Source organism: Aquarana catesbeiana, linkage group LG05 (assembly GCF_042186555.1).
Source record: "Aquarana catesbeiana isolate 2022-GZ linkage group LG05, ASM4218655v1, whole genome shotgun sequence".
Classification (NCBI taxonomy): Eukaryota; Metazoa; Chordata; class Amphibia; order Anura; family Ranidae; genus Aquarana; species Aquarana catesbeiana.
This window is the reverse complement of record NC_133328.1, coordinates 159,690,602-159,704,811: the sequence shown is the minus strand read 5'-3', so window position 1 is coordinate 159,704,811 and position 14,210 is coordinate 159,690,602. Positions and strand designations below refer to the sequence as shown.

The 14,210-nt window shown below is 39.7% G+C and overlaps 1 protein-coding gene across 1 annotated transcript in view; it reads left to right on the top strand.

Annotated features, from left to right (window-relative positions):
* The window catches only part of OSBPL10 (oxysterol binding protein like 10), a 706,762-nt gene that overhangs the window by 513,988 nt on the left and 178,564 nt on the right, over window positions 1–14,210 (top strand). Inside the window, exon 7 of the mRNA XM_073630290.1 lies at window positions 10,529–10,666. Within this exon, the coding sequence (XP_073486391.1) occupies window positions 10,529–10,666 (138 nt within the window). The remainder of the gene's footprint in view (window positions 1–10,528; window positions 10,667–14,210) is intronic.

Here is a 14,210-nt window from a genome sequence, read left to right as displayed (position 1 = left end):
AGATTCGCAATCAGGTTTCCAATTCATCCAAAATATGTTCTGTAGGGTTGAGGTCAGGACTCTGTATAGGCCAAAGGAGTTCCTCCATACCAAACTCAGCAAATCTTGTATTTATGGACCTGGCTTTGTGCACGAAGTCCCAGTCCTGCTGGAGCAGAAAGGGGCCTTCCCCAAACTGTTTCCACAATTTTTGAAGTGCACAATTGTCTAAAATATTTTTTTATGGCATACTATTAACAGTACCTATCACTGAAAACACCTGAACTTAGTAATTTGGTGGTGTGCCCTCAAAGTTTTAATCCTATAGTGTATAACATCTCCTTATTACTGGATCTTCAGCTACTGAAATCCATTCAATTTTATTAACACTGGGGTTGATTTACTAAAGGCAAATAGACTGTGCACTTTGCAGCTTAGTTACATAGTTAGGTTGAAAAAAGACACAAGTCCATCTAGTTTAACCAAAAAAAAAAAAATCATTCAATCCTATACCCACAGGTGATCCAGAGGAAGGCGAAAAATCCCAGCAAAATTTGCTACAACAGGGAAAAAAATTCCTTCCTGATCCCCCGAGAGGCAATCGGGTTTTCCCTGGATCAATTTTACCTATATTTTTTAGTACCCAGTTATATTATGTACATTTAAGAAAGAATCCAGGCCCTTTTTAAAGCTACTGAGCTGGCTAGAACCAAATCTGGAGTCTAATCCACATTTTCACAGCTCTTACTATGAAGAAACCTTTCCGTATTTGGAGATGAAATCTCTTTTCCTCTAGAGGTAGAGAGTGCCCCCTTGTCCTCTGAGATGACCTTAAACTGAATAACTCAACACCAAGTTCACTATATGGACCCCTTATGTATTTGTAAATGTTGATCATGTCCCCCCTTAAAGCGGAGTTCCACCCAAAAGTGGAACTTCCACTCATTTGTCTCCTCTCCCCCTCCGGTGCCACAATTGGCACCTTTCCGGGGGGAGGGGGGACAGGATACCTGTCTTTGACAGGTATCCTGTTCCCACTTCCGGGAGTCTGTGCCATGGCCTGGGACATCACCGCGGTGCTCCCTCCTCCTCCTCTCATTGTCACTGGGCCAGTAGGAGAGAGGAGCGGGGCCTCGCGCATTCGCAGTAGGGTTCCCGGCGTGAAGCCTTATGGCTACACTGCTGGGTACCCTTACCCGCAATGGCGGCACCAGCACCCGACAGCTGATGGAAATATCAGCTGTGGTGGTGATATCGCTGGACTCCAGGGCAGGTAATATAGATGAGCCTATAATCAATATAATAATATTTGGTTGAAGTTTTGCTCTTTTAACTTTGAATACACAGGAGGCACTTGCAATCTGCTTTTCTTGTTATCTCTCATTATATATTTTTTTACTGCATAGTGTCTTAAAAGCCTCCAGCCTGCAATAACATGTATAACTACATTAATCTGGGAGGCAAATGCAGAGCTTTAATCTCTTTTCTTCGTGCTCAATTTACAAAAAATAGCTGCAGTAATCAGAATATATTTTCATGTAACAAATATTAATAAAAGTATAATTATCTATGCTTTGAAGGATTTATAGGTTTCTTATTCATGTTACTGCACTGAAAAGCTTGTATTTTATGCTTGTTAATTGAAAATACCAAATATAAGTGCAAGCTAAATGTAGTAACTGAACTCTGATTTTTTTTCATCATGTTTCTGTTTTAGAACTTTTGGAATAACCATAGATTAATAAGGCACTATATATAAAATGTATCATTGCGCTAATGTCTATTCAGCAGCTAGCATAAAATATAGGTAACAATATTAAAAAAATTTATACAAATATGCAGTGCTAAAAATACAAACATGAACTATGTAAATAAAAGTTTACTGTCATTGAACATAAAGAGTCCATGTTCCAAGAAATGGCATCACCCACAGTGTAAATATGACAAGCTGAGGTGTACTATTAAAAACATCCACCGCACACCAACTCACCTGGCCTCTTACCGCAGAAAATGGCCCACTAGATTATAGGTGGTCAATTAAGCATGATGTATCAATTATAGCACGACTCCACTCTGGTACCAGACAGCTGAATCTCATAGGGTCACAACATGAAGTGAATCCACAGGTTCATATGTAAGATAAGAGAAGCAGCTCCTCATAGTGTAGTATGTTAAATCAAGATGATTTTATTAAGTAAAAAGCGTACAGGATACTCACATTTAGAGAATTAAACCAGAATGTCAGGATCACAAAAAGTCCTTGGTTAACATTTGTTCTCAACCGACAAGATGGCCACGGTCAGCACGTATAGTGATGTGACGTCAGAACTCCGGGCTCCACCCTACGCTGCGTTTCGTCCAATAAGGAACATCGTCTGGGGCATTGTTGGGAGATCATCACTTCCTCTATATATAGGCAGGAGTGCGAAATAGAAACGCCTCCTCCTCCTTGTGTTTTAAGCCTCAATATCAGCTGCCAGGAGGTGGACCCAATTCACCGGAAGTGATGTCACATCACAACTGGAAGTGAACAATTGTGGGAATGTAAACAATCCTGCCCACTCACGGCAGCCATACAAAGGAAATCCCAAACAGAAACTATAAATACTTCAGTTTTTTGGAGAGATATATTTCAGCAAAGATTGTCCCTAGAAGTTTACGATGGAAATTAGCCCCTTATAATGAGGATACTGATACTTCTGAGTGGTTTCAGTACTTCAGTAAGGCTGGTCTATCCCTTCTTGATTTTCTGCTCACTCTTAAAAGACGTAAAAAACCCAAAATTGATGAGGAGATCACTAAACTAAGAGAAAAAATAGATCCTCTAATAGATCAAGAGGATTACAAAAAAAAATCTGATAATCTTAGAAAACATTTAGAAAAGGAAGATACTAAACAAAAATCTAAAAAGAGAAAGAAATATGTTCGAGATATGGGGGATTATAAAAACAGCAGAGTTTTCAAATGGCAGTGTAAAGAGTAGGCCAATATTACTGTCAATGTGGGGGCTGCTCCTAGGACCGGTAGATTACCATGTTCTTTTCAGGGAACTCCTGGCCTTTTTGCAGCCTTTCATCTATCAAGGGAATAGTGATTTACCTAGACCATTGTATGGGCAATCATTTAAAAAGAATTTTAGGGGCAGAGGCGGCTCTAGAAGAGGTAATAGAGGAGGAGGACGTCCTCCGCATCATGATTCCATAAACAACTATAATAAGTTTGCTCTTCTTTTTAGAGACGATAAACAATATGGGGGTAATGAAAGGTATATTGTGCAACATCCAAAATAGGGACCTTCACGTGACCGTAATAACCACTCTTGGGGTCACCGCGGAAACTTTTCTCCTGGTGGGCCTTATATTTATGGAAAGAATAATGGTGGCGATGGTCATTGGGGAAATTATAATGATTATGTACCTCCACAATCTACCAAACACCACTCCACCAATGGAAGTTTTTTTCCCGTGGAGGGAGCAAGCCTCAAAAGAAATATGGAGCCAAACGAGGGACCAGAGTGGGGAGGAGAACAAGGTCTAAAATGAATATGGGTATAACAGATGCTGAGCTCTTGAATCTGAGCACAGCCACACTTTCTCATGAAGAAAAGGTGGTATTGAACCACGGCCTTAAGTTTGTCCCTCCCCGCCCCCTGAACAAGTTTGAAACATTTATGGATATCCACAAATATATTCGCAAACTTATTGTGGAGAGATATATTATCTCAAATCCCATTCATAATAGGATTACAGTTTCATCAGAGTTTCAACGTACCACTCTGTCGAACGCTTTTTAACCCCCCGAGCCATTCAGCTCCTTCAGTTGGAGTTTTTAGGGACCTAGTATTCAAGGATTTGGAAAAACTATTAAGAAAAAACGTATAGCTGCAGTTTTTAAAAGAGGTTTGGAATTTCTTAAAAGAATTACATTACGGTCCGCCCGGCTGACAAGGGGGGGCGGTATTGTCAATCTGGATAGTAATGCTTATGTAGAGGAGATGAATCGTATTTTGTCTGATAAGGATACTTATTTTCCTTTGGGGAATAATCCCACTCAGAAGTATAAGAAAGAGCTTCAGGTAATTGTGGATAAAGGTTTCAAAAGAGGCATTTTGAATAAGGAAAAATTCTGTCTGATCCCGGTTGCACCTCGCATTCCGGTTGATGTATTATCTCCCAAAAGTGCGCAAGAATCCTCTGAATCCGCCAGGTCGGCCTATAATTAGCAGAATCGATTCGGTCACCTCCAGAATCGAGAGGTATATAGTTAATTTCTTGCAGCCTCTCATTTCTAAAACTCCATCCTACCTGAAAGATATAATGAAATGAAAGATATTAATATTTCGGATCAAATAACCTGGAAAGAAGGATACATTATGGCTCCTACAGACGTGGCTTCTTTGTATACCATCATTTCCCACCAACATGGTAGAGAGGCTGTAAAATGCTATCTAGAGAGAGACTCTGGTATTCACTTATTGCAGCAACAATTTCTTCTCCATCTCCTCGACTTTGCAATAAGCCACAATTATTTTTGGTTTAACAGCTCGTATTATCTGCAAGGTCATGGAGTGGCAATGAGAGCCAAGTTTGCGCCAAGTATGGCCAACTTGTTTATGGCCAAGTGGGAGAAGGACGTCGTCTATGGTCAACGGAGGACTGAATTGGTCTTCTGGGGGCTCTATATAGATGACATCCTCTTCCTCTGGGAGGGAAATCGAGCCTCTTTGGATCTGTTCATTGGCGAGTTGAACGCCAATGTTTAAGTCATCGTTCTCCAGCATGAGGCCAGTACTTCCACTATCCATTTTTTGGATTTGGACATTAGAATTCAGGATGGCAGGTTTATTACCTCTACCTATTTCAAGGATACAGACAGGAATGGCTACATAGGGTTGGATAGTTGTCATCATGAGTCTTGGCTCAGATCTGTCCCTATTAGACAATTCCTGAGATTGAGGAGACATTGCTCCCTTCAAGATGATTGTATGAGGGAAGCAGAGTTCCTTAAAGCTTGCTTCCTCCAGAAGGGTTATGCAGCTAATGAACTTGATTTGGTCATTGCTGATGTTGGCTCAAGGGAAAGAGAAGAATTATTAAAACCTAAGATTAGGAACAACGATGACGAGTTCCCTTCTCGTTTTTCTTTTTTCACTACCTATTCAAACTAGCATTTCTCCATTAAAAAAATCTTTAAAAAACACTGGAATGTTTTGAAAAATGACAGAATACTAGGTCCCACACTTCCTGAACACTCTAGGGTTACTTATAGAGGTGCCCCCCTGTCTCCAGGTAGCTCCTAACATAATCAAACCCTGAATCAGACCAAGCTTTTTTGGGGACTTCAAAGGTTACTATTTGTGTAGAAAGTGTGAAGTTTGCCATAACAATTGTCTTAGAGAGAGAAAGTATCTCTCTTTTGGCTCTAATGTTACGGGTCAAACATATCAATTAAATTCCTTCATTACATGTTCGACCAAGAATGTGGTCTACTTGATCACATGTCCTTGTGGGCTACACTATGTAGGTCGCACTATTCGCAAATTAGAGGTCAGACTCAAGGAGCCTTTGGATAATATCTGCAAAGGCTTTTTGAATCATAGCTTGTCAAAACATTATGCGTTATGCCATGGTAAAAGCCTGAAGGGTACCTCTTTCATGACTATAGATAAGTTTAACCCCCATTGGAGAGGTAGTTACACCAGGAGAGAGATCTCTAAAATGGAAACCTGGTGGATTTTTAAAATCTTATAGATATATGGCTTGAACATAGAATGGGATGTCAAAGCCTTCATAAACAATAGTTGAACTCCTAGGCTGTTTTTATTATTTTATACTAATATTTTTTATTTTATCTTTGCATTTTATAATAATTGTTGTTGTAATGTTTGTTTCCAACCACAAGATGGCAGCACTAGTCTCATAGATTTTAAATCATTATCAATGTTTTTTAAGATGTTTTAGGAAAATTGTTTATATATATATCTATATATCTATATATATAGATATCTATATATCTATATATATAGATATATAGATATCTATATATATAGATATATATATAAATTTTTTTTTTCCATGTGGCCCGGTTTTCTATTTTCAAGCCCAGTTCTAGAAATCAGAACAGTGAAGTGTTTATAGTTCCTGTTTGGGATTTCCTTTGTATGGCTGTCATGAGTGGGTTGGATTGTTTACATTCCCACAGTTGTTGCTCACTTCCGGTTGTGATGTGACATCACTTCTACTGGATGTGGGTCCACTTCCTGGCAGCTGATATTGAGGCTTGAAACACAAGGAGGAGGAGGCGTTTCTATTTCGCCCTCCTGCCTATATATAGAGGAAGTGACGATCTCCTAACCATGACCCTGACGATGTTCCTTACTGGACGAAACGCCACGTAGGGTGGAGCCTGGAGATCTGACGTCACAACACTATACGTACTGACCGCGACCATCTTGATGGTTGGAAACAAATAACCAAGGACTTTTTGTGTTCCTGATATGCTTGTTTTAATTCTCCAAATTTGAGTATCCTGTATGCTTTTTACTTAATAAAATATCTTGATTTAACATACTACACTATGAGGAGCTGCTTCTCTTTTATCCTACATATGAACCTGTGGATTCACTCCATATTGTGACCCTGTGAGATTCAGCTGTCTGGTTTTCTGCGGTAAGAAGCCCGGTGTGTTGGTGTACGGTGGAGAATTGTGGGTGATGCCATTTCTTGGAACATGGACTCTTTACGCTCAATGACAGTGGACTTTTTTTTTACATAGTTCATGTTTGTATTTCTAGTGCTGCATAATAAGACACTATGCCTTACGTTAATGTACATACATCAACACAATACACTTTTGTCTGTTAATGTGTGCTGTGTTAAGGCAGTCTATTCATGTAGAATGGGCTAGCAATGTACCTGAATGTAGGAAAACCATGCCAGCACTTTTTTCTCATCGTACTGCACCACAACAGATGATTTACATGTGTCCACTGTGATGCAGCGCACTGTGATGTGTTGTAGCGCGCATGCATTAGGGTACCATTCGAGATGTACAAATTTTATTCTGGCCAGAGAGATAAGAGTAGCACTCCCTCTCATTGTGATCCCTCCAATTTTAACCCACCATGATTTTTTATCTAACTTGAACAATGTTTTTCCAGATAAGGTAAATAATAAATTAAACCTGTCATGACATGGGTAGCTCAAACTGAGAAAATTTTGAAATAAATAAAGCTAAGAGGTTGCCATAGTGAAAACACATATCAAAATGACCAGTGTATGCAGAGATACAGGCAGCCGAAATCTTATGCAAATTTCCAGTAAAAGTCAAGCTTGGCTAAGCCAACTCCTGCCTTTGACTGCAAGAATCAAGGTTTGCAGAGGACTCTGTTTAATTCAAAGGGAAATTCCATCATGCTTTCAAGCATTACAACATGAATGAAGGGTCACTTTAACCGGTTCAATACAGGGCATTTTCATCCCCTTCCTTCCCTGGCCAATTTTTAGTTTTCAGCGCTGTCGCATTTTAAACGACAATTGCGCGGTCGTGCAACGTTGTACCCAAAAAAAAATTGACGTCCTTTTTTCCCCACAAATAGAGCTTTCTTTTGGTGGTATTTGATCGCCTCTGCGGTTTTTATTTTTTGCACTATAAACAAAAGAAGAGCGACAATTTTGAAAAAAACACAATATTTTTTACTTTTTGCTATAATAAATATCCCAATTTTTTTTTTTTAAAAACTAATTTTTTCCTCAGTTTCGGCCGATACGTATCCTTCTACATATTTTTGGTAAAAAAAAATCGCAATAAGCGTATATTGATTGGTTTGCGCAAAATTTATAGCGTCTACAAAATACGGGATAGATTTATGGCATTTAAAAAATATATATATTTATATATTTTTTTTAGCGGCGATCGCGTTTTTTTTTCGTGACTGTGACATTATTGCGGACACATTGGACACTTCTGACACATTTTTGGGACCATTCACATTTATACAGCGATCAATGCTATAAAATTGCATTGATTTGTGTAAATGTGACAGGCAGTGAAGGGGTTAACCACTAGGGGGCGGGGAGGGGTTAATATGTTTCCTAGGGAATGCTTCTAACTGTAGGGGGAGGGGACGTACAAGGGGAGGAGACCGATCAGTGTTCCTTCGTTCTGGGAACACAGATCGCTCTCCTCTCACCTAACAGGCTGTGGATCTGTGTGTTTACACACACAGATCCACGGTCCGGCCCGGTTAACGGGCAATCGCGTGTGCCCGGCGGACATCGCGGCCGCCGGGCACACGCACCGGGTCCCGAGCAACGCGGCGCGCGCGCGCCCCCTAGACGGCCGGGAATCCCAGGACGTCATATGACATCCACCCAGGATGGGAGATCCCATCCCAGGACGTCATATGTCTATGGCTGGGTAGGGAAGTGGTTAATGAAAGGTTTCTGAGACTTTATGTAAAGTCTTAAGTTATTGCAAGTTCTCTCAGCTGAAGACAAGCAAATCCAAAAATACAATTCAAGTAACACTGTACTTCTCAATGCAGCTCTCAAACAAGAAAAATATGCATTTCTGCCACTAGAGGGACTGCAAGGGAAAGGCTCCAGTTTAGTTTGCTTGTGGGCTCCATCTTGTACCTCCTACAGTTGGGCGATTGTTGGGATACAGTAGATGATAGTTTCTGCCTTCTCAGGCCTTAATTGACTGGGAAGAGGGTAAATTTGTCTGACAAATTAGTTTATCTTTATAACCTTTAAATTATTTCTATTAATGTTCCCCACCATCACAGCATAGTCTGGTCAGTACATTGGTTTTTCTTTTCCTCCTCTTAGTAAAATGGTGAGACCAACATCTAGAGTTTGGAAACATTTCCACAGTGCAATTTCTGCTGAGAGCAAAGTTGCAGTTTGCAAATATTGTGAGAAGAAATATTCGTTTTCAAATGCTACAAGGATGACAAAACACATAATTGCCACAGGTGCCCATAAATACTTTATGGAATGAAATGATGAGGACCAGAATGAAAGGGCAAGTACATTTTTCTCTCTAGAGTTCTCATTCCAGAAACACACTTTCTGCTGCTTCTGGATAATCACAAAGTGTTTCTTCTCCAGCAGCATCTTCAAGTAAGAAAGCATTACAAAACACTGCCTCCCAAAAATACACAATAATTTTTCCAAAATTATTTTTTTATTTTTGTGTAAAAAACAGGGAAAAAAGTGTTTATTCCATGGCTTCAAAATTTCAAGAATTTTTATATTGCTAGTGTTACCAACAATAATTTTGCCAGTATCATAAGCACCCTGGAAATCACAAAACCTTTTTTTTAAATATACATTTAAAAAATGAAGGAAGATGTATTAATGTTATAGTAAGCAATTACTTGACATGTTTGTACATTTGTAAACTGAGAATTTACACAAGTAACAGGAGAAAAACTCTACATTTCTTAACATTTTGTGCCTCATTTAACAGTGGCTTTGGAAAGAATTGGCTTTAGCATACAAAAGAAAAGGCATAGATTGTGCATTCATTACAGTGTTTGAACATGTTTTTTTGTACTGATCATTCAAATAAAATCTAATTTTTCTTAGCCACTGATGACCGTTTCTGATGCAGCTGCATTCTCCTTTTGGGCATTGGGTAGTGTTTGTAGTATTTATTGGACAGAATTGGTAGCTCATTTCACTTGTTGCCTGGAATTGCTTTCAAAGCCGTAGATGTTTTTATATGTTTGTGTATTATACAAAACAAACATTTAGTTAAAATATGGCATTTGGATCAGCACCAGGTTAACTTCTGTGTTAATGGATCACTTTGTAAAAATGGTTCCTGTTGGCTAAACTGGTCAGGTTAAATATGTGGGTAACTTATTCTTGAATGAAGTATACTTGCTTTAAACGGATATCCTTGGAACAATAAGTAGTCAAATCCATGTAACTCCACCATTTATGTATGTGCCACTGTCAAATTTGGAGCTAATGGGTTAGTGGTGCAATGCAGAGGTCTTCATTCGTGTGGTTTTTATTTTGTTAAGAACTATGTAACTATATTTAAATAAATGTAAATATCTGTTCCTGATTTTTATGTTTCCCTACACCGTTATGTGGAAGGTATTTGGGACACGGTTACCCGTAGTGCAGCATGATATGATTAAGACCAGGTATGGACTGAAAAATATCCAAAAGCCAAATTGCGTTGTTTTTATCCTGCTTGATGTTGCGATAAGCAAGATCCATTTTGTATGTTACAAATGAATGCTAGACTTGCTGTCTGCGTACCTGTTCTGTTTCATCACTAGATCTGACAACTTTCGTGTTTGTGTCAGATAAGTATAAGGGAGACTTTAAAATAACAGGTGGACAAAATATCTTAAGCCTTGCCTCGTAAAGGATTTGTGATACATAGAGCTTCAAAACCTATACAGTATATCTCCTGAAAGCAACTGAAAGGCAGAAAAACAATCAAGATTAAGAAATACTCCTGTAAAATTCCTGGAGTTTTGAAGCAATAACAGAGCACTGTGTATGTTTTTCCTTTTCTTCTGCAGACTGGTCCTCTGGAGGCTGAAGATGAGCTGACGGACACCGAAGATAATGAGGAAGAAGATTTAGGCGTCATGGAAGATCAGCGTAGTGTAATCCTCCACCTTATCTCACAGCTCAAGCTTGGAATGGATCTTACCAAGGTATGCAAAGGGGATTCTGCTTTATTGCTCCCATTCTCCAGCTAGTTTTCGCCTTTCAACTGAAATTGAGTAATTCGATAATGTTATTTCCTTGGTAATGAGATTAGAATTATTTTTATCTTGTTAGTGGTGTCAACTGAAACTGGGAACTGGATTTAACTTACTTGATTTGTTTTGACCATTATTGACTTTGTTAGCTGATATCCCATATCTCTCTGTAACAGGAAGTATCACATCCCTTCATCCCACCTTATAAGGTTTATATTTAAATCTAAAAATCAATCACAAAGATCTATTTATGCCTACTTACACACTTTTTTCTTTTCATGGTGCTTATAGCATTGTTTACTTATCCTTTTTTTTTTTTTTTTTTTTTTTTTACATTTTAGGTCTGTATTTGGCTATATGTTGTATTGTCTCAGTTTATTCAGTAGCTCAAATGACAACATCATCAGGATGCACATACCTAAAGTTTGTATTTTAAGAGTACAAAGGTCTGGATTATGTTCTTGTCAGAGAGAGAATTGGGAAAGTGCTGGGAACCTATTAACTGCTAAGGGTTAAATGTTATGGGGAAAATTCGTTAACTAAAGGTAAAACTTTTTTTCCTAGTTTTGGATATAGGGGAGAGGTATTAGAACACGTGTTAGATGTTTATTGCTTCATGTGCCCTCCATCAGGGAGATTCATGCTCTCTATTTGTCTGGTTTACCTTTTTTTAGAGAGTAAACGTGAAAGAAAATCCTACCCTTTTGGTTGTCTTCAGAACAGAAATGGAGGAGAAATCATCCAGTGTTCCAATGGGGACACTAGTTCCGGTGACACCGGTGACAAGTGATTCCCTCACTTTGGAGGGATTTTCCCTCACTTCCTGTTTTGGCTATGGGACAGAAAGTTAAGTGAAATCTCCCCAATGAGACACAGATGGCAAAAAAACTGGCAGGGGCTATAACTGTCCCGTATGCTATCCAAAATGAAAAAAATGCCTTTAATTCTACTTTAAGATGTAAGGCCTTATTTTAGGTGTTGGATAAATGTTTAGGTGGGAAGATGGGTAAGGTATATAGAAGTGCTTTTCTGGTAGAAGAAACTTTTTAGGTTAGAAAAGGTAAGAGAAACTTAACAAGTTACACTTAAGTTTTCATGCTAACGGCCAAATACTACCACTGCCATACTCTCAGCATTTTTTTTTAAATTGCTAACATATTAAACAGTGATGATGTCCTTTAGGTTGCTTTAATTGTGAAGACATAATAATCATACTAAACAATTTTCAATATTTCCCACAGTTTGGAAAGATAATACAGTGCCTGCTGCTTATTGTATTCTAGATTTTATACTTCCTGCTCTGTGCAATGGTTTTGCACAGAGCAGCCCAGATCTTCTCCTCTCGGGTCCTTCGTGGGCACTCCTGACCCCTTCCTCCTGCCGAGTGGCTGATGGCAAGTAGCTTGCTATGGGGGCACCTGTTATGGTGATTTTTACCTACCTCACTTAAACGCTTAATGATACATAACATAAGTGATTAAAACCTTTTATCTATATATGTATCAACCAATGTGGTTGCAGCTACAACCCATGAAATCAATAAGGAATGATAATGGTGCTAAAATACAAAGATCTAATTTATTTATACAGAAAAGAAACGTTAGAATAATCGGTGCAAGTACAGTGTTGCCAGTCTAAAAAGATAATTAATGTAAAAAGGAGATATGGTTACAATTGACATACACATACTATCAAGGTATTAAGGCAAATCCTAGGATAGAAAAAGTTAGAGAAAAGAGAAATAAGATAATACGGATACATTACATAGACAGCCCTTATGTGACCATGCTTCGTTTAGAACGTGAGCCTAAGAGAGAGCGCATCCCTGGCAGCTTTGATTTATATGTTCCCTCTCTACCCATCCCTACCAATCACACCAATGGACTAATGTAATTGGTTCAAATTTGGCATTGAATCCTGATTGGCTGAAATTCAATCCTAGTTGGCTATCATGCTTCTCACATAAGCATTAGACTCTCTCCGGTGCCTCTCTGTCTGAAAAATAATTACCTTTGTTAAGTCTATCTCTTGATTTAAAACAGTCAGCCCGCTTTGATCTTAGCCTAAATTAGCATTTCAGGGACTTATGATCAGCTGGAGACACAATGTTTGCTCCTCACTCCAAAGACAATAGTGTAAATTATTCACTATGAAGACAACATAGTCCTGGGTCCTGATTTTGAAAACAGCCAGCATACTGATTGGTCAGGTGTGTGGTGGGCTTTTAGTAGTAACCTGACCATAGTTCTGACCAAAGTCTGCATCTGTGTCTGGGAAACCATCACTCAGTGCAAGGAGTGAGCAGATGGGTGTGGTTGCCCATGGCAACGCAGAAGACATCTGTGCTGCTGACTTCATACAGCCTATGTTGCCTTTTGAACATGTGGAAGAATTTTTGGGTGAGTTTGAGATAACTGCTTCCTACAGAGGATGGCCCAAAGGTCACTGGGCTGTATTGGTGTAACCGTTTCTGACGGAGGAGTACCAGGAGGTGTACCGATGGATGGGTCATAAGCGAGATGATTACGACAATTTCCTAGGATCAATCGAATTGAGAGAGCACTGGAAAAAGTCAATTGGGAGAATGTGGTCTCCCATAGCAACCGGAGAAAGTGTGTTTGCAGCAAGGAGGAGCCACAGCGGAGTTGTGGCTAAAATTTTGAATGAAGATGTTGGTGCAAAAGTGTCTGTTGTTGCCCCTGGCAATGCTGGTGCAAGCAGGCCAGCTATTAATGTAAGAAGTCCCAAGCTTACAAGAGAATGCAATTGGGGAGGCCCTGTTAAGAGCCAAGTGCACTGTTTGCAGTGCAGTGAGTGGGGGCATGCAGTCTCCAAGTGCCCTTTTTTCCAGGCTCCAGTGCAAAGCTACCTAGCAAAGCAAAGGTCTGAGAGTGCCAGGAGTGAGCAACAGGCATGCCAGAAGTGTGAGAGGAGTGCAGTTGCCCATAGCAACGCCTATGATGTCAGGAACGCAAGACAAAGCTATTGCCTACAGAGTATCGTGGCAAGTTTAAAGCAACACCGCTTCATAGAGAGAGAAGTCTACGTGTGTGGGAGAGCCAGCCAGGTGCAGCTGTGAGAGCACCGTTTCTGTTAGCAACAGGAGAAAATGTGCCAATGGGAAGGAGGAGCTACAGGGAAGAAGTATCCCACCATGCCCATAGAGGTACAAGTGAGATTCTGCATGTTGGGAGAGTGCCAGCTCCCTTAGCAACAGGATTAAGTCACCAAGTACTATGCCAGGAATGTGGTCAACTGGGGCATGGGATCTTTTCTTGTCCCAGCTTGTGGAATACAGCTGCTGATATTGTTGCTGGGCTTAAATCTTCGCCTGCAAGCCAGGATTCCTGTGTTAAAATATTTGCAGTCACCCCTGCCAACAGAGAGGAAATTCATGCTGTGCCTACTGTTTCATCCCGTGGCCACCAGAGGGAGTAGGCCAGTGGAAGTGCAGTACAAGAAAGTCAACGTACTCAAGTGAACATGGCAAGACCTG